At 52.8% G+C, this 24606-nt stretch overlaps 1 protein-coding gene and 1 long non-coding RNA gene across 11 annotated transcripts in view; one reads left to right on the top strand and one right to left on the bottom strand.

Annotated features, from left to right (window-relative positions):
* Window positions 1-24606, bottom strand: part of PLEKHG4 (pleckstrin homology and RhoGEF domain containing G4) — a 90062-nt gene extending 65456 nt beyond the window's left edge. For 5 of the 10 annotated variants that reach the window (XM_064670741.1, XM_064670743.1, XM_064670738.1 and 2 more), the window contains exons 1-2: window positions 24528-24605; window positions 3842-4039 (exon numbers count right to left, since the gene is read on the bottom strand). In XM_064670741.1, coding sequence (XP_064526811.1) covers window positions 3842-4039; window positions 24528-24590 — 261 coding nt within the window. In that variant the 5' untranslated portion in view covers window positions 24591-24605. The other 5 variants (XM_064670737.1, XM_064670739.1, XM_064670746.1 and 2 more) reach the window with 5 other exon arrangements.
* Window positions 4034-15462, top strand: LOC135421920 (uncharacterized). Its single transcript, XR_010434246.1, has 2 exons — window positions 4034-14472; window positions 15000-15462. It is a non-coding gene; the product is annotated as an uncharacterized LOC135421920 (long non-coding RNA).

Below are 24606 nucleotides of genomic sequence, written 5' to 3'. Positions count from 1 at the left end.
TGGTAACTTCTTCCACATTCCAGGATGGAGACCAGCCAGTCCTATTTCTTTGACACAGTCAAGTCCATATCATTTCAGCTATGGCAGTTTTATTTCTGTTCACTCAGTGCAACTGCCCTACTGTTGTACCTACACACTGTATCACTACAAAACTGAACCTTCCTTTAGTTCCCATTTACTTGACTCACACAGAACCTCAGCCAGTAAAGCACAGAAGTGCCCAGGCCAAGAATTTTGTACATAAGTTTTTAAACGAAGAGAAATATGCAGTTTTCCATACAAGACTATGAAATTGCACCCTACACCACACCAACCCCTCTTCTGCCATTGAAATATCTCCCAGTATGTATATTAAGGCCATCTGTATTGAAGGTCTTTCAGGGGAACAAGTGGCAGACAAAAATATCAGCTCCCAAACTATTATAAATAATCTGTAGGACTGAAAAGTGAAAGACAGAATCAGCAGTAGCATTAACATAAAGCTGAATTCCATCTGCACCTACCTGACACAGGCATTCTGTTAAATTCTGGATGCAGAGTAACCTCTTTGTGGGCTACTCATACATTAAGAAATCCAAAAACCCAACCTCATTGCTTAGATAATTTGTTTGACTACTGACTGACAAGGAGAAAAAAACTCAGCAATAGAATCACCAAAACCAAAATGTAGAATGCACTGGCATTTCTGAAAAACCCTACAAAGCCACAGTCTAAACTGCAGCAAGAGCCAGAGCAACATCCAAACAGGAATGCAAGTCCCTCAACAGCCTAAACATTACAGAGCTTTAGAACTTCAGAAGCGGAGCATCCTCATGCTGCTCCTGCTCCAAAACGCACCTTCAAAGGGAAGATTACATGAAGAGGCTTATTACAGTCCTTTCAACATTTCATTTTGAGGCTCAAGTATTTGCTTTTCTCATGTCCAAACACTACTGAGCCAAAGCAGGCTCATCAGAGGAGTGCCAGGAACACCCTCTACGCCCAGCAGCTGCAGCCAGGAATAAAGCTGCCTCTGAGGACAGAGCTGGGCTCCAACGACTAAGATGGCACGAAGCTGGAATCCCCCAGAGCTGCAGGGATGGTTAGGGTGGAACAGACCATTTAGCTCAGGATGGCATCGGAAGGCCAGGGGCAAAACCTGGTTTTTAACTTTGTGCTAAGCAGAAACAGATCCCTTGGAATACCCCTTCCAGCACCTGAGGAATCACATACAGGCTGCTGATTTTAACCCACCCAGCTGAAGCACACAAACTCGTCTACCTTCATGAAGCCACTTACACTTTTGTCACTGCAGAGGTTGACAGAAGATCTAGTGCTCTCAAGATTTCCTACAGCAGTCATTCAGACAGGAATTAAGTCTTTTCCCTTTAGTGTGTTTAGGAAAAGCTCACGTGGAGCAGCAGAACTACAAACTAAGGAGGAAGCATTGCAGGCAAAACTTTTAAAAAACGAGTAGCAAGAAATAGTCCTCTGTGATTTTAAAGAAAGGAAGGGGCACACAGTGGAGGTTTGGGAAAGAGTCCACAAATAAATTTCATCAATAGAAAAAAAAATATCAAACAATCACACTTCTAAATAAAATATGGAATCACCTGGGACAACCTCTAAAGAGAGTACAAGGCACCTAGAGCTTCCCTTGATCTCCCCGTATTGCCACTTGGGAAGTACAAAGCCATGAGTCAAGGCCAGAAAGGGTCACAAGCAAGGAGGAAAGGCTCTTGCTGCTCACTCTCCCAGACATTTCACACCTCAGCAAAAGCCCCCGATACCTAATGCTGAGCCCTGGGCAGCCCTCACTGCAGGTGGCTGCCCCACCAGCCCCACAATTCGTGGCCACTGGGCAGGCCAGGGAGTGCCAGGCAGGCCTCCCAGCACAGCTCGTGCCCCTGTACCACCTCCCCGAACTGTGCTGCACGGGTGGGACAGACCCACCGTCCTGGCTTCCCCCTCCCACAGCACACCTCAGACACCACCAGCCCCCCTTTGCCTCCATGTCACCCGAGCCCACGCTCCAGGCCAGCCTGGGGGGCCACCAGCACCCTGAGCTTGTCCCGTGCCCACTGCCCTCACCTCTCCCAGCTCAGGGACCCTCCCAGTGCCCACCGCCCTCCCCTCTCCCAGCTCAGGGACCCTCCCGGTGCCCACTGCCCTCCCCTCTCCCAGCTCAGGGACCCTCCCGGTGCCCACTGCCCTCCCCTCTCCCAGCTCAGGGACCCTCCCGGTGCCCACCGCCCTCACCTCTCCCACCTCACCGCCCCCAGCACGCGCCGCCCTCGCGCCTCTCCTGCCTCGTGCTGCAACAGCCCTTCAACAGCTCGGCTGAGCCCGCCCTGCCCGTCAAGGCAGCCCCGCGCTCCCATTGGCTGCCGCAGCCCCAGCTGTCCTGCCATTGGCTGCCGGGCAGCACAAGGCCCGCCCCGCTGCCACGCCCGCATCCCGTCCGTCCTGCCCCGAGGGCAGCGCGGGGCCCACCCTGTCCGTGTCCCTGTCCGTGTCCCTGTCCTTGTCCCTGTCCCTGTCCTTATCCCTGTCCCAGCACTGCCCAGCACACCCCTCCTGCCCCCAACACCTCCCTGTTGGGACAGCAGCACTGTGGGTTCAGCTCCCTGCCGCTTTCCCTCCCTCAGCCCTCCACCATCTCACCTGCCCAAGGCCCCGCTGGAAGCTGCCGGGATCTCAGGGAGTGGGGACATTGCTACCTTGGCAAGGCCAAGATGTTTTGGGGAAAGCTGTGAAGTGTCTTGCCATAATGAGTAGTTCACACAAACGAAAAGCCTTTTGTTTCTTTAGAGGGGAAAAACGTGATGCACCATTGAATTAAAAACTGCAGCTACAGACAGTGATGGAATAATTCCTATTCCAGTGTTCATGAAAGAGAGCAGCTCCCCAAAATCCTGATGTACAACCTTGGATCCTCCTGGGCTCACAGACACACAGCTGGCACCAAGCTGGAGGCTGGCTGACAACACAGTGGGACAAACACTGCACCAAAGCACTTACTTGCAAGATGCGCAGCTTTACATGGATCCATCCTATGTGATGGGTCTTTCCCCACAGCATTTCACCTCCTTGAGACAAATGAGTAACTGATTGTTTCGGCTTCTATTTAATATTTTTGCTCCTCCTAGAAGTCCCTTGCCCTCCACCATGAGGACTTCTATTGACAGCCTGGCCACATACCCGTTCCACATTCAGAGATAAGAGGGCTACACTGAACCCAAGTTTTAGGTTGTTGGGGCTGGTTGTTTGGATTTTTTTTCATCTTTCAGACTTTGAGCCAAGTTTGTGATGGAGGCATTTGACTCATCGTTTCTAACATTTTAGACTCCCAACAGTAACGCACGTTAATCTGGCAGTAAACGTAACGTGACTCCTCGGGGCTACTGAGCCTTGCGACTGTTCCAGCAACCATCAAAGGGGAGCTGGAGTTCTGGGAAAAACACCGACTGGCAGCATTTCGCCCCGCACGTCCTCCTGCCAGTGGCGGGAGCCCGACAGCTTCATCCACAAGGCCAGGGAACGGCTGGGGTCAGAGGCCACCTGAGTCAGCCATATCCAGCAAGCGCTTTGCTAAACCTCTTCCTGTGAGTCCCTTAACACCTTCTGTTCAGTGTTGCTGGTTATGGAAGGCGAGGGCACCGCTCCACACCTGATCTCTGCACGGGTTAGGCTTCAACAACGATTTCTCAACTGTTTCCCAATTGTCTGCCTGCCCTGTGGGTCATCACACCTCCCACCTAGGCTGCTGCACATACTTTCTGCCAGCCGTTATACATACAAGAGGCAGAAAGAAAACTCCAAGAGGAGCCTCCACAGGCCTTAGAGAGCATGATGTACTCACACAGGCATCCTGCTGAATGCACTGCAGGATGTGCTTGGCTGGAATCAGGAAGTCTATGAGGTAGCGCAGTCCATCCCCACGGTACGTCTTCTCCACCACATCAAAAACTTGGCACAGAACAGTGGCTGCGGTAGCCTCAAACGGAGGGTAGAGTGTTGATAACGTGCTCTGAATGCAGCCGTCCAGCGACTCCGAGTCCTGCCGAGAGACAAAGCGTTAGTGGTACCACGGCACAGTCCGCGCCGGCGCCCCGACGAGCCCTCCGCCCAGGAGAGCAGCCATCTCCAAACGCAGGAGGAGCGGAGATCAAAGGAGCAAAGCGCTGTCCTTTCCAGCTCCTCTTGGCACCAGGGATTCCAGGTAAACACTGGAAAGCTCTCCCAAAACGGGAGTGGAGTGCTCGCAGAGCGTGCTGTGCACAGCAGCGAGAATTCCCAGCTTTTGCTTACGCAGCAAGTCCTTCTCCTGCCTGCGCGGGGTGGGGCGGCTGTTAGACCACACCGCGGCACGTGAGCGCGTGCGGGCGAGCCAGTCATGGGGTGGGCGCATCGGCGGGACCAGAGTCCTGGGTACCCGGGGCTGGAGATGCTGCCCAGCACTTGGGTACGTTACATCCCAGAGTTACAGCTCCCCGCTGGGCTGAGCGGAGCTGCAGGGACAACAGGATGGGCAGAAGCTCCTGAGCCGGCCGCGCTCTGGAGTCCCAGCACAGGGTGAGTTCGGAGCACTTGGTCCCGAGGAAAGTTGCTCACCAGGGAGATTCCTCATTATCCAAAGCTGTTTGCCTCTCATGAAAGGCTCCACTCCAGGAGCCAGGAATTTTCTGCACTGAGAGATGCCTCCCAACAGGATTCACAGACTGCACATGAACAGTGGTCCCTGAGCACACACATCAATACGTGGGATGCCCATTTCCAGCTCATAGATCAGAGGCAATGGCTTCCCTGAATCCACCTTCATTTGGAAGAACCTGCCAGCCAGAGCCTGCCCATGGTGTCAGGACCAATTCCAGTGCCAGAGGCCAAAATCTGAGTTATTGCATGGGTGTAAATCAAGAGGCCTTGCCAAAAAGTAACAATAAAAAAAATAAAGCTGTACATATCTGGAGAGAGGATCAGGATCCCTCCTTTGCTTTCTATTTCAGAGGGGATCCCTTGGGCTAACTTACAGCCAGTGGGAGTAAGTTTTGCTACAAAACCAAATGAAAGTTTACTCAGGTGTCTGGCCAGGTCTTCATCTGATCTAAATCCACCTCCTTTCACTAGAGACAAGAAAACCATTTCAGCCACTTGGCCCTACAGCCTCCTGCAGAACAGGAACAGCTGCATGGACATGCCTGAAAACATACCTCAGTCCCACAGCAAGATGGGGAGAGAAAGTTAAACAAAGCAGTGCCACAACAGCTTACACCACCACCGGGGAGCAGCAGGGCGAGGGGATCAGGAGGAAACAAAACTGTTTTGCTTCTTCCACTCCACGGCAGCACAGGTTCATCACTCCAGATACCTCCACTGGCCTGAGAAAATGCAACAGTCTCAGAGAAAGCCTGAACCGACCTGCAGCCCGAGCAGAGACGATGCTCCTCACACGAGCCTTCCCACCTCTCACAGCTCAACAATCTCCAAGTTCTTCCTTTAGAGGCTTGGATGTTTTAAGCTTAATATAAAACTGTCCTCTGTTGTAGGACAGCCTGTGGGACTGCACAGGAGAGGTGGGGACACCCAGGAGATGCCTCCACAATTCCTGCCTGCACCGAGCTGGCAGAACACGTGTGACAAGCAAACCACACGCTGCCTGTGGCACAGCACTGCTTCCTTACCTCTTCTGCTGTTTCTCCTGGTGGCAGCAACAAGCAAGGCTAGATGGCAGCAGGCTCCTAAAGTGTTCACACCTTTTCTGAGAAACCAGCTGCCTCCTGCAGTACTCCTCAAGGCCAATGCAACCAGATGAACAGAGGTTAAGGAGCTATTTTTCATATTCACAGAATCACAGATTGTCCTTAGTTGGAATTCTTAACCCAATATTCTTAACCCAAGGACTCCAAAAGCAGGAGCCCTACATGCACACTTCCAAACACTGAGTGCTAGGGTGAGCATTTAACCCCAGTCCTAAATGGGAGGAGAAGGCTGTTTTAGACAAGTTTCTTCCCACTCAGAAAAATAATAACCTCTGTTGACATCAACCTGTCCCAGCAAGTGCCTTTGGCCTTGTGAGACAAAACTGGCCTTCACACAGGTGCTCTCCCACCCAGCACCAGCTGCCTGCTTGGGCACTATCACAGTAGCACTGCTGCTGGTAGCATTTGACAACAATCTCCCTCTGACCCTCCACAGCCCACAGGTTCCAAAGTACCAGTCAAAACCAGCTGGGGTTGGTTCTGTGCCATCCTCTGTCCCCATGTCCTGCTTGAGCAAAATTCTTTCAGATATCAATCCCTCCCCAAAAGACATTTGTTAAGTTTACTATTGCAAATAAAACAAAGAAGTCAAAATATTTGCACATGAGTCAGTGCATCGCTCTAAGGTTCTCACACCATTCCTGCTGCCTTAGCAAAGCCTTCACAAAACAATTATTAACACTGGCACCGGATCAAAAATCTTTTATATGGTTAAAATAAACCAGGTCGTACATTATCCTTCCTTTAGTAAAATACAGAATAACCATAGCCTGTAGCCATTGCAGAGGGTAGTGCTAACAGTGCACTCCAAAGCACAGAGGCTTTATCTCCCTCTGGTTAGACTATACCATGAAGCCATGAGAACTGTGCAGGCTTCCAAGGGATAGAGAGAAGGCTTCAACCCCTACCATTTGGTAGAAAGAAATGTTTGCCCCAGTCTCTGCTAATTCCACATCAAAAGCCCCAAATAGGGAGTAAATTCCCACATCCCACCACGCTGCATGTGACTGCAGCACCAGCATCCCTGGGCAGCTGCAGAACAAGAATGGATGCAGCCTCTATGTGCAACAGGCAATTGTGGAGGTGACACCACTTCTCAGTGCTCCCACCCACCCAGGGTGGTCACCAGGGTTATGTCCTGCTGGGGTAGAGGGTGCAACATGGCAATGCCTCAGAAGTCACCTTGAAAACACAGAGGGTGGAACACGGCAGAGTTTGGAGCCTGCAACAGCAGCAGATTCACCTCTAATCAGGGACTCATTAACCCAACTCGCAATCCAAGGGATGGAATTGCTTATTTGTATTAATTAACTTCTCAGATTGCAGAGGGGCCAGAGGAAAGGGCCTCAGCAGGGGCTGTAAGAGGCTGTTGAATGCCAGAGCACAGCTGGGCAGCCTCACACATCCAGCCTGCAGGCAGGGCCTGCTGCCACACACGTGGAAAAGACGTGGTTTGGAGGCACAGGGAACTCACACAAACAAGAGAAGGAGATAGCGCCCTGCAGTCCAGAGGCTGATAAACCTGAAGTCCAGAGCCTGTCCTACCTACAAACCACATCACAGAACTGTAGAATGTGTAAGGTTGGAAGGCACCACTGGAGGTCATCTAGTCCAACCTCTCTGTTCCAGCAGGGTCCCCTAGACCATATTAGGGGTCCCCCAGACCACTGAAGGGTTTCCTAGAGCATGTTAGGGTCCCCTAGAGCACATTACTCCAGCTGGCTTTTGAGTATCTCCAAAGAAGGAGACTCCACAATCTCTCTGGGCAACCTATTCCAGAGTTTCCATCCAGGCAACGCAACCTCCAGCAGGCATGAGGAGAAACCTCCATGACCCAGGATGAGTGGACAGCACCTGGAGAGGAGGAGAGCAAGTTAACCCAGCAAGGATCCAAGGGGAGAGAACTCCTACCCCAGGACACTTCCACTTCAGCCAGCCCACAGTGGCCCCCAAGAGCTGGCAGAGCCCAGCACAGGAGCCTCCTGCAGAAAAGCAGCCTCCTTCAGGGACTGGAAATTTCTAGCTTCCCTGCCTCCAACACTGTTGCCACATCCCTTTCACAGAAAAGGTCCTGGACACTTATTCCTTTTCAGCCACTTGGCACAGACACTAGCCAGGGCGCTTTCCAAGCAAGCCAGAGAGCATCTCCCCAAGCAAAAGATGTCTTGGAACTCAAATGCTTCTTTGTCAATAGCACAGGAGGACCTGTGAACTCCAGCTCACTGCCACCACTCCACCACACCTCCCAAAAGAGAAACATGCTTTTAAAATAACTCCTCTATAAATCAAGGCGCTAAATAAAGCCCAGGTTAAGGTCATGTCCGGCCAAACCGGCTTTCACTGCTGCTCAGCTGGGAGCCACTGCAGGGGCTGGAGCACAGCGAGGGAAGAGGAAAGCAGCACATGGGGATGGGATGGGCTCCGTGGGCTGAGCCCTGTGACAGGAACAACCCAGCATGGTCCCACCCGGGGGGAAGGGGAGCAGGGAGAACCCAGGAGGACTTCATAGCTGGCAGAGGGCTTAGGTCTGAACAGGGCCAGCAATGAGTGGGGTGGGTGGGCTGCCCTCCCTCCCCTGCATATCATCAGAGCCACAGATGCTGTGAAACAAATAAAGCAATAAAGCTGTGGCAAAGCTCTGTTGCTCAGCCCTAAGAGCCCTTCTCCATCACAAACTGCAGCAATACCAGGAGTCAAACACAAATGAGGTTACCAGTGCCTGGGCAGAAGCCCCAAACCTGGACTAACAAGCAGGCAGCAAGAAGAGCAGACCAGGATCTGTTACAACCCTGCTCAGGAGACACATCTACCTTTCCTCATTCAAGCAGCTGCTGCAGGATGTGAGACGAGCCTATCAGGAGGCATCTGGAGTAATCAGGAGCTTCTTGGGCTTTTCTAGGTGCACAGATTGAATTTTCTGCCTACCTTTGTGGGCATGGAGAGAACGACATAGCAGCTCCAGCCACTGGGAACTCCTGTCATGCTACATTTCTTTCTGACTCAGGACTCAACTTTTTCCTCTTTGGGACCTGCTGCTCACCAATTAAGTCTGAACTCTGGAGAACCTCCTACAAATTTGGAGAACAAGAAGTCAGCCTGCCTGGGGAGCAGAGAGATCATCCCCAGGGCTACACACACACACACTTTGCACAGCCTCAGAATACTTTGTGCTCTTCAAGCAAGAGACAGCAACCCAAAAGGCTCAGGATAATGCAAGTTGGTGCAGGGAAGGGCTGCAATGCTACTGGACCCATCTGGGCCCACGAAGCCTTGGCAGCATTTTCCCTACAACTCACCCAAGCACTTTGCTAATTTTGCCTAGAAAATGCTGAGTCTTCCCTGCTGACAGCCCCGATGCTGTCTGTAGATTCCTAAAAAACATTGTTATGGTGAGACCAGACTAACTGTTTGACTGACCCATGACTTATGGCGGACAACACTCCTTTCCAGCAGGCTGGTCTGGCCCAAGTTACACACCGAGGATTCATCCCGCAGCAGGAATTTAAGCTAAAGAACCTGCAGCTCTGCTCTCAGAAACCTAGACCCCCAATCCGAGCTGCCCAAGAATGAGAACTACATGTCCCAGAGTGCCCTGGCTAAATGCAGAGCTTGGCAGAGCAGGGAGCATGGCTGGGCAGTGGAGCAGAGCCCGGCAAGGCTTCGAGCACAGCGAGAACACCCAGCTCTGAGTCACCGAGTGCCTCGGCTCCCGCTCAGCAGGGAGGCTGTGCCAGGAGCTCCCACAACTTTGCCCTCCTTCTGCTGGCTGCCCGGAGCTTGGCCACGTCCTGCACGCACCCACTGTCTCCCCTCTTGCCCAGGTACCAACAGACAGTGTGAAGGCAGGAGAGAAAAGACCAGAGTCCGCAAAGGTGAGGGGAAGAGATGACCCAGGCCTCCCACGCCCCAGACTGCAAAGTAGAAATAACAGCAAAACTGGGAAGAGGCAGAGCTCCAAGCAGCACAACACAGAGCCTGCCCGTGGCCCCCAGCCAGCTTTGGGACTGGGGGAAAAGGAGCTCACAGCAGGCGCTGAGCAGGGCCGGGTTAGCTGGTCCCTCCGCCAGCAAAGGCTGCCGTGCTGCGCTGCTTGGCTGGGGCTGCTCAGCTCTCAGCTGACGTGAGAAACCTCATTTCCAGTAAAAACAGACCTCTGGGCTTTCCATGAAGCCTTTCCACTTTCTGACACAAAGCTGAAAGCCAGGCCGCTTTGCCTTTAAAAAACGAGACGTTTCTCTGTTCAAAAAGGTCTTTGGCTAAAAGCAAGGCTTGTTTTTCTGACAAAATTTGAGATTTCCCACTCCGTTGCTGCAGGGAGGAGAACCCTCCCAGCCCCATTTCCTGAGCCGTTCTAATCACAGCGGCAATGAGTTCAAGAGAGAAAAATCTTCCCAGAGCAAGTGCCAGCTCCCCCCTCTGCTGCTTGCTCTGAGGCTCACGGGGAGGTTGAGAGGAGGGCGCCTGCCTTCAGTACCCTGCCTGCCTCTGGACAAAATAATGCACTCTTAAGTGGTGCAGTTGAAGAGGTAGGCATTCCCACTCCTGTACTTACACCACCTTCCTGTGAGATAACCAGGAAAGGCTCTACCTGCTCTTTGGCCTGTTGTTTTAGGCTTTTCAGGGAGAAAAGCAAAGCGCCCAGTTCCACTTGGGAGGCAAGTGTTTGCAGCCTCACCCAGGCCAGCTTTGCTCAAGGGCTGTACCTCCAAAAGCAAGCTGCCTTCTGCATGCCACCATGGCATCCCTGGCAGAGGGCACGGCTGTAGCCTGGCTCGGCTCCCCTGCCGCTGGGGCAGGCAGGACGGCTCCGCAGCCTGTGGATAAACCAGCTCCTACAGCCTTGCAGGGAGTGGTGCTCAGCAGACAGAGCTGGGAGAATCATTTCCAGATGCCTCCCTCTGTTCTCCCAGCCCTTCTCCGTGTTGACGCGGCTGCGGCAGCCAAAGCAGCTCCTACTGGGCAGCACACGGGATTATCATTCCAGGCACTGCAGGAAAACAAGCGCTTGGAAGCGATTAACTCATGATCTCTCATTTAATTAAACAAAGGGAAAAATGATGTATTTGCTTTTCAGCTCCGAGGTCCCTCTTCTGCGCATGCTGTAGGTCTGGGCTTGCGCAGCCGGTGAAAGGCAGGCCCAGAGCTGGGCGACCTCCCTGCCAGCCCAGGCTTGGTTTGTTTTCACTCAAGGGGGACATCCCAGATTGCTCTGGAAGTGAAGCATGACCTCCTGCGAGCTTCGAGCTTTGGAGCTGGTGCACAGCTACCCCTGTGCTGTCCTTATGCTGGAGCAAAAGGCAGGGAATAGCAGATGGCAAGGGCAGCCTGGTCCAGGTACATCCCTGGCTCTGTGCCGTGCTGCAGGTGGCCTAACACAGACTTTATCACATGACCTGAGTCACCTGAGCCTGCCCTCCAGCCCAAGACCCCTGTTTATGTGGGCCTAATACAGCACCTTCCTCCTTACTCACCTTACTCCTCTCTACCCTTTCCTTTAGGTTTTCGTACTCCAGCTTCTCTGGAGCAGACCCTGTGTACTTTCTCCTTTGCCTGTGCAACACCCAGAACATCAGAAAAGCTGCTGACAACTCCTGAACAGATTAAAGAGGCCAAAGTGGGGATGACCCACAATCCAAGAAAGTTTAGCCAGAGAGGGGCAGACCTGGGAAATGGAGATAAGCCTTTCCGCACGGGGATGTGTCCCGCTCACAAATGAGCTCTCAATGAACTGAGCAGGAGGTAAGTCTTACCCAGACCAACAAATGAGCCTGCTGCCAAAGACCTGTTACTTTCTATTACCAATAGATCAAGGATATGATATAGGTGTTTAAAGGGCAGCTGAGAGAACGGATCAAAGCCCTGTCCTTAAAGAGACATCTTCCAGCTGAAATGAGGGCCCAGAAGATGAGAAGAGCTGTGTATAAAACACCATCCTACAGCTGGACACCAGCTTATTTTGGTTTAGTTTAATCAAGGGATTAAGTCCTTAATCTGAAATAACTGTCTAAGCACAGGTTTTTTCAAAATATCACTGGCATAGATCTAACCATGCAATTAATTAACAAAGTGGTACTCTGCGTGATGCAAAGCTTCAGGTACTTTAGAACACCCTTCCCAGCAACAGACTGAAAGAGCATGAGCACGTGGCAGCCCTGGTTTCACTGCCCTCATGTGCCCACCTCCCTGAGACCCCCCAGAGTTCTCCTCTTCACTCCTGCTGCCAGACTGCAGGGGCTGCCCTGGCATGGGCACCGACAGTCTGGCCATGGCACCATACGCCACGGTCCAGCCAGGGACCTCCACATTCAAAGTGTCATGTTCCTACAACAGGCTCGGACAAAGCTTGCTAAATCCTGTTAGGTATCACAGACAGAGCCAAGAATTTCCCAGGTCACTTCTATACAAGACATTGCAGCAGACTCCCTTTCTTTACAGAGCTCTTCTTGCAAATGCACCTTTCTCTCTGCTACCCAACAAAAGAAACTGCTTGAGCTCAGTCATCTTATTATTAGCGACAGCATTTGCTCTGCTCTCAACTTCAGGCATTGGCAAACCAACCCGAGCAGTAGCCTAATGTGTACCAAGTGACAGGGCACTCCAGGCAGATGAAAGATTTGCTTATACCAGCCAGCCATAAAATACCCTGTGTCAGTTCTTCACCAAACAGGTCAGCTCATTTTAACACCTTTTAGTCAGAGGCATTAGGCCATAGCCTACCCCTTGTGTTCAGACACCCATCTGGGGGCATCTTACAACAGATGGGCAGCCGCCTGTGCTCAAAAAAAAAATGATAATCCTTCAGCAGACCAGCTGACGAGTGCCAAAAACGATCTCCATGGGGTCACTATTTAGATTATTAGTTCTGTGCCAGCATTGCACACGTTCTGGGCTCACATTCACATCTCACCCCTTCCTTTGCAAGGTGCATGAGCTGCTGGACAGACTCCCATGGATTCTCCACATCTTGTCATCTTCATAATCGACGGTGGATGCCATGGAGAAACGATCCTCTTTTAGTTAAAGAGCTCCCAGACTGAATGTGGGAGCTAGGTAACAGTCTATCCCTTAACAGATGAGCCGTAGTTCCTTTTGGCCTTAAACACACTGCATTACCATGAGCTAACGAAATACAAGTCCTGCTATGTCAAAGGGGAACAGAAACTGCTCTGAAGTGGAGCTGCAATTCCAGGAGGGGCCAGCAAGAGAAGACAGTCAGTGCAGAAGGACCTTCCTTGGAGGAGAACATCCCTGCACACCTCTGATACGAGAAAGGAGCCGGCAGCAGCAACTAGATGCCACATCTGAGGAAGAAGCTGTAAGGAAGGATGAGCCAGAAGGACAGAGCAGGCAGCCCAGAGATGTCCATGCCTATGCCAGTTCAGTCATGGGCCACCCCAAGAAGCATCAGTCTGTGCCCTGCAGGGAGAAGTGCTCCTGGTTAGAGGGACCCAGATTTACTCCAAGACTCTCCAAGCTCACTGGGTACAGAAACACATGTGCTCAAGCTCTCCTGCCCCTGAGCAGCCAAGCCTGGGGCAGAGTCAGATGAAACCATTTCCTCTATATTTGGATACAGCACTAAATGCATGCCTCCTGGAAAGCTAAGTAAATCAGTCAGAAATTCATTGCTTTTACTAAACTCCTGAGTTAGAAAGGGGTGAACACAGGCTTTTAAAGCTACTCCCTTTATAGCTTTTTTCCCCCAAACAGAAAACAGTCTCACGTGTCCCATTATTTCCATACATATCAAAGGAGGGTGGAGATTTAACTAGCAATTTCTAAAAGATCTTTGTGCACAGAAGGGATGTATGCCAAAACGTGGGTGGTTATAAGCCCAAACACAAAGGAGAATACATCCACAGGCATTTTTCCCCTTGATCCATTAACGGGTCTGCATACCAGCCTCCTGAGCATATGAGAGGGACCTTGTTCAAAAGGTAAATGTATTCAGCAAGATGACAACAGACAGCAAACAACCCACATCCTTTAACCATGTTGGAGGCTCAGCAGCGCCGGGTTTTTGTTGGGAGGCACTGAGATCTGACAGGCAGCCTCGGGGAAGGGATCCTCCTGAAGGAACCTGCTCAGGAAGCCTCTGCCACGCCCAAGGCAGGCTGCAAAGCTCAAGGCGGACACCTAGCTCAGGTCACCAGAACTCCAGCAGCTTTCCTCCTCTGCACCACACAAACCATGGTGGGGCCACAGCACCACGTCCCACTGGGGGTGACCAGAAGGCCCCATGGAGGCTCCCCTCTACCACATCCACCAGTGTCCAGGAGGAGCACGTGGGAGTCCTCACCTGGTCCCCACTTCTTTTCAGCTGAGCCATTTGATCCTGTTCAAAAAAATGTCTGGTTGCACCAGCTGGAGCAAGGGTTCATCCAGGGCTTCCCAGCCTGATGGCAGAATGGTAAATTTGAGCAGACAGAAAGACTTTCAGATTCATTCTGTGCTGCTTTGATCTTGGAAGTTTCAGCTTGGTGTCCAATGATGCAAAAAATGGGATACGTACGAAACCAGCCAGGAGCACTTACCACAAGAAAGGCCCCATTTTTTTGTTAATTTTTTAATGAAAGACTAGGCCAGCCAACAGAGATGAGGCACTCGGTGTGGCAGAGAGGTATTAGCATGGTCAAACCTTCAGAGTCAATAAGGGCACGTCCACTCACTTCTCTGAGCTGCAACCCAGGTACCAGGAGTGGTGCAGAAAGTACGGAGCATCCCATGGCCAGAGGTGAGCAGCTTACCCCAGCAGCCTCTCCTTGCTTTACATTGCTGTTCAGTCAGCAACACATCTGATCCTGGTGCTGCTACTCCCTTTTTCAGGCCTTGGATCCATTGAACTCTGCAGGACTGGAACGGGGGTTCCCTCATGGGTAGGGAGCCAGGAATATGAACAAAAGGTGCTCTTATATGAGTGCCCACGGGTGGGTTCAGTTTATAGTTTCCACAGAAGACACCACTGTTTTAACAGAGATTTTTTTCCAGCACTTGGGTGCTAAAAGGGCCCGTAGCCCCTGAGATGTGACTTCCACCCACATTCGGCACCAATGCTCAGGTTTAGGCACACAGCCTGTAGGATGGTTCAGGTTTTGAACAGATCAGTTGCAGACAGGGTTATGTTTGAGATGAAACTAGAAAATGAGGCTCCACGAGCTGAGTGGCTGTGCCTGTGCTCTAGTATTTAGAGGCAGACATGCTGGCTGTCATGTCTGAAGTGACCAGTTGCAAGATGCTGACAAGGCTCTCTTCTGCTAGCAGGGTGTGCCCTCAGGCCAACTGCCCATGGGGGAAGATGGCAGCAGCATGGCCAGAGGGGGTTAAGCTACAGGATGCTGGTTTGCTGAAGATAAGTGCTGACACCCAGCACAGAGTCCTCCTTGGATGCCTGCAGCACCTCACCATAAGCACTTGCTGTCTGGCATTCCCACGTGGTGCTAGAATACATTTGGTGATTCCTGGGTGGAGATACTTGGATGCAGCTGGTCTGTCACCCACATTTACCCACTATTTTTATTGCTACAATGAGCAGCATGTTCACCTGCCCAGTGCTTTTGGAAAGACTCTGGGCAAAATTCAAGTTGTCATCCCTGTTACCCCAGAGGAGGTGCTTTCAAACCGCTTCCATGTGCTCAGGATTATGTGTCTGGACTTTGTCTGCTTTCCAACATCTTACTCATGGCTTTGGCACAGAAATAAAGAAAGAAGATCCCCAATGCTTAAAGCTCTTTGTGATTCCCAGACTCATTTCCTCCCCACCCTGGGAGAAGACATAACCAGGGGATAAAAGAAAGACCCTATTTTCTGCTGAAACCCATCCTCTCTCCTGCCAGCATAGAGGTGCCACCTGAACTTCTCTGCAGGAAGCACCAAGGGTGGTGAAGCCCATTCTCTCTCCCATTCCATACCAGGGAATGAGGGCAGATCCCCAGTCACAAAAGCCATGATGGGACGAGCAAGGTAGACAGAGCCCAGCCAGGCTCCTGCTTTGCTCATGCCATGGGGTTTCCACAGCTGCAAAAGTCACTTCTAGTGGAAGTGGGCTACTTTGGCCCAAGGTACCTCACCCCATTTGGTGCTTTAGGCATCCCCCAGCTGCCACAACCCTGTGCACACACACCACACCAGCCCTAACACTGCAGCCCCATGAAGAGGAGTCACCTGCCTCACGCAGAGCAGGGCAGCCAGCAGCTGTCCCTTGCCAGACCTCCATCAGGAGCCAAGCCTCCAAGTGTCCTGCAGGCTGCTGGAGGCAATGGGGAAGTCTCTTGCAGGCCAGCAGACTGACACACATTCACTGAGATCCATATTTTTTGCCTGCGGGGTTTGTTTGATTCACCGGGACATCAAAAACTCCAACAGAACAGCTTGGAGCTGCAGTCACAACTTGGTTGCTCACAGAAATGTGTCTCCCAAAATGCAGACGGGTCTACACAGCACTGAGAAGAAACATCTGCCATGGACCACAAGTGTCTGCAGTGTGGTCAGCACCCACTGCTGGGCCTGTGGCAGCTTGACCTCTGGTTCCTGCTCCTTCCAGCTGCACTGAGCACCTGAGAGGCACATGGTCCCTGCACACCCACAACCCACCATGTCACCTGGACTGGCTGTGGCACTGCTCTACACAAAGGACTCTGCTTCAGACAGCGTTTGCATCACACGTTAGGACAACGTGAAGGAGGACCTGAACTGGGGATGAAGCACTTGGGAATCAGAAAGTCACCTCCAGCTTGCAGGAGCAGAGTAGCAGCAGCTGGTCTCTGCCTCAGGCCTCCCAGAGCAGAGTTTCACAAGTGCTGTTCCAGCCCTTATGGCAAAATACAGCCCACGGGACTGCAAGGGATGGCCTCCACCCTGCACAGCCCCAAACAGTGCTTTCCTTTGATTTCAACTTCACACACTAACCAGCTTAGACCAAAAATTGCCAGGAACACACAAGGCGTGGGGGGAGGGAAATAAGTCTCCTGATTGGGATGGAGAAGTGGAAGAAGTGAGATGCCTGCAGGCCTTCATAGCAGGATGGGAGAAGAGAGCACACCATGGCTCTGACACTGGCATGTGAGGGTACAGAGCACCACAGAATCCTCTGCAGAGTAGCTGGAGGGTGGCAAAAGGAAAAGACATGAGTCTAAGGTTAGCTCAGGTTGCACAAGCTAGAAGTTGGTCAACTCATCCTTCAAGGAAAGCCAAACTTCTCTAGGCTCAGAAGGTGAACTTTTAGGAAAGAGCAAGTCACTGCCAGGCACAGCAGCAATGCAAGCTGCTTGTGCCCCTCACGGACTTTGTTCCCTCTGCTGTGGGGAAGCAGCCCATGACAACAGCAGGTCACCTCCAGGACATCTAGGGCTGCAGGGCACACGGATCCCAACCTGAGCCCAGGAGCAAACCATCATCAGAAGCCAGGTTGGTGCTCAGTGGGATCTCACCACAGGGCCAGCAATCCCTCCAGCCTCTGCCAGCCCAGGGCTGGACACCTCTGCAGGGCAGCACCAGCGTGGCTGGGCAGGGGACAGCCCTGCAGCCACTCCCAGGGAGACTGAGTACTCTGCTGCCTGCTGGGCTCACCAGCCTCACCCCTCCCCAAACAAGGATCTCCACGTGCAGAACTTGGCACTGGAAGGGAAGAGTCCCTGCCAGGCTGCAGGGATTCTCTGATCCCCCAGATGCCCACCCTGGGCAGGAGAAGCCGATGCTCTCCTCTTCTCCAGGGCTCTGCAATGGGGCAGTGCCCACAGCCCCAAAGCAGGACCGGCAAAGAGCGAGGGCAGGAGGCGAGCCCAGCATCCAGGCAGCCCGAAAGACAGGGCCCTGCCTGACCTGCCCCATCCCAGCTCCTCGCTCCAGCGCTGCACCCTGACAGGCAGGCACCTCGCAGGGGGTCAGTGCCAGCAAGAGCTCCGTGTCCCTGCTGCCACCGTTCGGGACTGGCACCAAGGGGAACCACCCGAGTAACGGGAAGCCCCAGAGGAGCCGTTTCCCGCTCCCGGTATTAGCGCCGTGCCCTGGCTCCAGGGAGGCTGCCCCGGGAGCAGCTCCATCCCGCTCAGCCCTGCTCGTGTCCAGGGCAAGAGCCCTTCGCAGAGATTTCCTTACCATGTTCCCGGCCTCCTTTATTGCCCCTCACTTCCAGAGACGGCGTTTTTTCTCTTTTTCCTCCATGTGTGCGACGGGGCGTCTCCTCTCCCCTCCGACGTGAACCACCGAAGCACTTTGAGTTCTGGACTGTAATCCAAGCCCTCACCGCCCCCAGCACAGCTCCAACTAATCTAACTCATGACACTACCGGGGCTGAGCAGGGGACCTCGAAGGTTTCTCTGACAGCCAACTCCAGCGCTAGACGGCAGAGGGGCATGGCGAGAGCAGGGTGCCGCGTCCCCCAGCCCTGCGGGGACCTTGGGGACACGGGCAGAGCCAGAGGCGCTCCCGGGCTGCTCCTTACGGCATCGCTGATATCCACGGCCCTCGGGCCGCCGCACAGACCCGCTTAATGCAGGCGCGTCGTGGCAGGGAGCTGCCTTCGCCCGGGAAGATCTGAATAGCTGCGAGAGGAGAACAAGCCCACGGCAGGCATCCCGAGAAGGTCTCCAGCTTCCCAAAGAGGTTTCCAGCAAAATACTCCCGCCCCCCCCTACCCCCGCCGCCTCCTCTTGGCTTGTTTTTCTCTAAGTCCAGAGAAGTTTCTCCACTCCGCGAGATCCTGAGGCAGAGCTGCAGGTTAAGCAAAATGACGAGGAACACGGAGAGAGCGCTCTGAAATACTGTTTTTCTAACTTCTAGAAGGAAAACAGAGAGCAGTGACCGCTTCAGGCAACAGCAACAAACTGCATTGGGATCGGGAGCGAGATGTGGAGACCTCACCCCCTCCCAAAGGAGGAAGTAATTTAACACGGCAAGTTTCTCCACCCCTCCATTAATTGTTTAAGATGGCCAGGGGCCAAAAGCAGTGCCCGAGCACAAGGGAAGGTCACCAAACAGGCAGGCAGCAGCCTACAGAAGTGACAACGGGAAAGGGCAGAGCCACAGAGGCGGAGAGAGAGGAGAGAGGCAGGTGCCGCGGGGCATCCCAGGATCTGCTGACAAACAAAGGCTTTGTGTAACGGGAAGCAGGGCGGGAAGTGACACACAGGCAGAACCTTGGAGCCCTGGGCACGAGATGCAGGGCCTGGGACCAGAAACTGCTTCCCCAGACCAAGCAGTGCATGGTTTTGGCAGCCTCAGGGGGGACTGACCCTCTATCGAGGAATCCACTGTAGTGGTACTTGGCTGTCCCCACTTCTGGGAGGGGTTACACAAACCAATCCATCCTAAGAGGAAAGGTTACTCATGTCTACAGCAGGAGGGAAGAACCTCCTGCATGGACAAGCTCAGCAGAGCAGCACAGGGTACTTGCCTGACGAAGCTGGAGCGACTGCTACCAACACCTCTGCTGCCTTGGCTCAGGGGGCAGATTCCCACAGCCTTCCCAAGCCCTGTCCCACAGGGCCAGCAGCAGGGCCCATGCAGGCTGGTCCAGCTCAAGACCACCTTCAGATGCTCCCTTCTCAGGGAGGACTGACAACACTTGGCCCTAAAACCTCCTTGCACATGATGGCCTCACAGCATGTTTCCAGACCTAACCAGCAACTGAGGGTCTGAGCAGCCCCAAAGCCAACCCTTCAATCCACCAGCTGCTTGGTGTGCTGCTGCGTTTCCTGAGGGCAGCAAGGACAGTCCCTGCAGGGTTGCCGTTTGCCCTCCTTAAGGAAAAAGCAGTGCCCTCCTAAAAGGGGCTGTGACACTGGCAGTGCCCAGAGCTGAGCAGCTGCCTCACTGTCAGCACTTGGCCTGCAAACACCCTGTGCTTGCAGAGGCTCTCCCGTGGCCTAGAACAGCCAGTCACCTCCCCACACCGGCAGAGCACTCCCTCTGCAGGCAGTGCCCATGTCAGGTGACAGCAACTGCAAATCCCAAACCGGGTGAAGGACAGCATCCCTGCCACTGCAACAGGGGTTAACAACCCAGCACAGGCACCACCTAGTTGTTGTCATCTGTAACAACTCACTTGAGATCTTAGATCTTGTCTGGATACAGGAGAGACTTTCTTTCTCTGTCATAGTAGGAGGATGAGGAACCTGCCTCCCAGAGCCTCTGACCACAGCTTTCACCATCTGCACAAGGCTACATTGGCACCATGGAAGTATATCCCATTTTCCATGACAACTGAAAGCTCTCCACAAGCTCCCAAGGCTACACCACTCAGGAGAATGCAGGAAGTTGGTGCTGTAGGTATACATTTATAGAGGCAGAGGGGGAAGGGGCTGTTGAACACAGGAGTGGCCTAGAGCCCAACCTCCCACCTCCTCCCATTCCTACACTGCACTCAAAGCTCAGGAGCACCTTCCCCCATATGGATTTCCAGGCTGAGGAGCCCGAGTTCAGCTCACCCCCATCGCAGTCGGAGGCAGTGACGTGATTTCCTGTGCCGTGGCACCGCTCTAAGGGGAACATCTCACTGCTGTTTACTCGTGGCTGGATCCTAAGAGACTTTCTTTTTTTTTTTATTTATTGCAAAGTGGCCTTTCCCTCTTCTCCTGCATTGTAGATCCATTTCCCACACAAGCACATGGGGGACAGCTGTAGCCAGCACTCCAGTGGGTGTTAGAAAGCCCCTCTTGACTGAGGCTGACAACAATGCTGTGCTTGTTCCCCAGCACAGTCTCACACTGTCTCCTCGCCCTTGTGCGAGGCCTGTGCTTTCCTCAGGGTGGGTTTAATTGCTGAAACCACTGCAAAAGGCTGCTGTCATCCATGCTGGCAGAGATCTGGGTGCTCCAGCTTCCCATCCAGCAGACCCAGGTCTTTTGTATGGACTGGGGGGCAATCTTACACTTAGGGAACCTCTTTGGTACCCACCTTCGGCAGCTGCTGAGTATTGCTGAGCACAATCTGCCCCAGAGGTGAAATACAGCACAAGGCAGCAGACCCTGACATCAGGAGGGATGGGGAGCCAAACTTTGAAGGCTGTGGGGCCTCCCCAGAGTTGAAAGAGAAGGAGGTGGGAGAGGGGTCAGTACAAAAACTATTCTGAAAACTTCAGACCCTCATCTCTTTCCCCCCTTTTCTTGATCTGGTTTCTGATGCTGCAGTATTTCTCAAGTGCCTGAAGAAGTACCACAATCCAGAGCCCCACAAAAGCTGGGAAAGAGTGCAGACAGAGGTAGGAGGCAGAGAAAGGACCTCTGCCTTTGAGTCAACACTAGCAGAGCTCTGCTTATTTTCAGTTCTGCAAATCAGGAAATGCTTAATTCTTTTATGAATAGGATTCAGCTATGCTGGAAGAAACACAGGACAGATGTTTTAGATGCCAGATAAGGACATCTCCCGACCTAGGGGAAGTTGTGCAATATGCATGTTAGCAGGATGATTACACTACAGTGGCCAACAGCTCTTAGGAAAATACCACCATGAGCTCCACGTTAATTTAGCATGATCACTGGTGCAGTTCTCAGCACAGGGAACTTCCTACAGCCACAGAGACTTCCAAGGGAAAGGAGAGCCTGGGAACAGGCTGTGGCAAAGCAGTACTCCAGGACCTACAGTTCCTGCTAACCCACTGATCAGTGGATGCCTCTGAATCTACTTCCAGGCATCTCATCACCAGACTGGGGTTCTCTGCCAGCTCCCATGTCCACAGACATGGCAATGCAGATATCCCATGGATTAAGCTGTACCTTGAAAGTACAGTTTCAAGGAAGGTACATTACAATCCCACCAAGATATCCACCATGAACCCTCACAGAATATCCTGACTTGGAAGGGACCCACAAGGATCACCAAATCCAACCCTATTCCCCTTCCAGTGGCAGCCTACAAAAGCATGGGAAGCCACCAAGAAGCAGCTCTAGACCCAAACACAAGCAGGTGCCTTAAAACCAGTGATAGGTTTTGCTCAAAACACATTTTATGAAAGAAAAGCAACAAGTGCTGCAGCAAGTAGAGCTGCAAGGAGCCCTTTGCACCAACAACGTTTCAGGAAAGAAATGGCTCTCTCCCCATTAGGGAGACAAGAGCCAGTTGTATGCAGTTTAATAACATTTAAACCTTTATTTCAGATCACAAGTAAAGCAGGTCTCGGCTTCACAAAAGCACATCTTGGTTTAACTAATTAATTTGATAATCCGCTATTTGCAATCCTCAGGAGACATTCAGCTTCTAAAGCAAGTAATTACCACTAAGTGGCAACCTCTTTGTGAGGCCCAGTCTGATTAGGGAAAAAAGTTTCTTAAGCCAGAAATATAATCACGGTGTGATTTCCCAGAAGGACTGGAGGAGAGACTACATAACAACAGCTGGTCACGCTCCCCATCTGAAGGAACAGGAGCAACTCAATTACTGGGTCTCCAGCTACAATTCAAGATGTTGTTCGGAGCCACGTGCAACCTCGGCGTGCAGTTAACCATCAGGAGGCTTTACAGGAAGTGTTTTATAGGGATAGAAGTGAGGAAGGTCCCACTTGGGGGTCTCAAATACCCAGGTGTGCCACAAGGGAAGGGGGCTGGGGGGAAATAAAAATTTAAAAAAAAAAAAAATTCACGCATCAGAGCCGCTGCAGCACATGTTGAGGGAGGTGATTCTCCCTCTCTGCCCTCACGAGACCCCACCTGGAGTACTGCACCCAGGTCTGGGGTCCTCAGCACAGGAATGACATGGACCTGTTAGAGCAGAACCGGAGGAGGCCACGGAGATGATCCAAGGGCTGGACCACCTCTGCTATGGAGGTAGGCTGAGAGAGTTGGGACTGTTCAGCCTGAAGCAGAGAAGGCTTTGGGGAGACCTTGGAGCAGCCTAAAGGAGGCTTACAGAAAAAGAGAGAGAAAGCTTTTATGCAGGCAGAGAGTGGTAGGACAAGGGGGTGTGGGTTTAAACTAAAAGAGGAGAGATTTAGGTTAGATGCTAGGAAGAAATTTTTTACTCAGAGGGTGGTGAGGCACTGACACAGACTACCCAGAGAAACTGTGGATGCTCCATCCCTGGAAGTGTTCAAGGCCAGGCTGGATAGGGCTTGGAGCAATCTGATCTAGTCAGTGGCATCCCTGCCCTTGGCAGGAGTTGGAACTTTGAGGTCCCTTCTAGTCCAAACCATTCTGTGATTCTATGTGCAACTCAGAGTGTGCAGTCCCACAGGGAAGCAATCCAAGCAAGGGAATGCCAGCCTCAGAGCCTCTCTGCCCAGATATTAAGGCACACTTTGATGACACACAGTACCCTCCCAGACAAGCCAGCTGGACTCCATACATGCAGAGCACTTGCTAGTTAGACTAGCCCCAGGCATCCCCAAGAGCAACAGCCCAGCTCTGGCATCAATCACTGCCAGAGCCCACAGGACAGAGCCCTGCTTCTGCACACACCCAGGACACCCATCTCAGGCTGAGCAGTTTTGGGCTCCTTTAACTTTGTGCTGGGGGGGGGGGGGACACAGGTGCCCCCAGGCCTTGTGAAGAGGCCTCTCCAGAGACTTCTCCTTGAAGTCATGAACACGGCCAGCAAGGGTAGGAGTAGGACTTGGATGGAAACCAGGGCTCCTGCCCCAATCAGGCACCCTCCCAGTAGGCAGGTTTTCTCTATGGCACTCACACCCCAAGGTGTTTCCCCTCTGCAGTGGACTCCACTCTTGGGGGCTGGGTCCCAGCATCCCGGTGCTCTGAGCATTTGGCAGCTGCACTGGTTGGCAGGACATGACCATACTGGAGAGAGGATCCCTACCCCCCCAGGAGCCTGGAATAGAGACCTGTAGGACACAGAGCCAGGCAGAGGCACACCTCTGTGGATGTGGGCCCAGTCAAGAGAGCTTAAGTGCTTTAAGAGAAGCTGCTTGTCTGTCTTCGTGGAGTTTAGGCACTGCCAGCCTTTGCTGAGAACAAAATGCTCTTGGCTTAGAAATCCAGCTCTGCTTTCAGACCTGCTGCTTCAAAACTCACCACTGTCTCACCACTCAAAGAAAAGATCAGCTTTCTCTGAAGAGCAGCCTAAAACTGACCTGTCTCTCTCCAGATCCCACGTATTTAATGGCACAAGACAGTCATCTGTTTACCTTCCCTGCTGGCAGTGATGTTGCATGCTATTTAGTCCCCACAGCACATGTTTACTCTACTCTCTGAGACAGCACGCTCAGCTCCGAGCTAGACGTGCCAGCGGGCACCCACACCCTTCCTGCCCCAGCCCCTGTCCCACGGACACGGGAGACAGAGCACAGGGTCACACACTACTGCAAATGCCATCCTCAGTCACAGCTGCCAGGGCCTGCTCCCCTCTCCAGGTCTGCTTGACAGAACAAGGGCTGTGATAACAGACACCCCCCTCCATGGCTCCACACCACCAAGAGCCCCCCAGCTTCTGTCCCTGCTCTGTGCCCAGCTCACACCTCAGCAACCAGCACTCACCAAGAGAAGAAGGTATGTCCCTTGGAGGTGCCACTAAGCACCAGACAAGGGTTGGGACACACTTCTGAGCTGGAGACCCATCCCTTCTCTTTCCAAAACCAACCTAAATCCAGCTATGCCCTTCTAGGAGGGAGGGCTGACTGCTCTAACCAGGGGAGTGGGGACCACCCCTCTGACCACTGGCTGCAGTCCCTGCCCCACAGTTTGCAGAGCCAGGGCTGGCACCCAGGTCCTACCTGGAGTGACAGTCAGGGACTCTGATCCAGGAGCTGTGAGCCCCAGAACTGCTATTCCCCCTGGGTGCATGCTCTGCCAAGCCCCCATCCAGGCCCCCCCCCCCCCCCCAGTCCCTCACAAACCCCACACTTACAGCCAGCACTTGCAGAGCCTGTGCCCAGCAGATCCCAGCTGATCCTGCAAACCATTCTCCCATGGCAGTCTCTCCAGAG

The sequence above is a fragment of the Pseudopipra pipra genome, chromosome 14, assembly GCF_036250125.1.
Source record: "Pseudopipra pipra isolate bDixPip1 chromosome 14, bDixPip1.hap1, whole genome shotgun sequence".
Classification (NCBI taxonomy): domain Eukaryota; kingdom Metazoa; phylum Chordata; class Aves; order Passeriformes; family Pipridae; genus Pseudopipra; species Pseudopipra pipra.
This window is presented reverse-complemented; position numbering and strand designations above follow the sequence as displayed.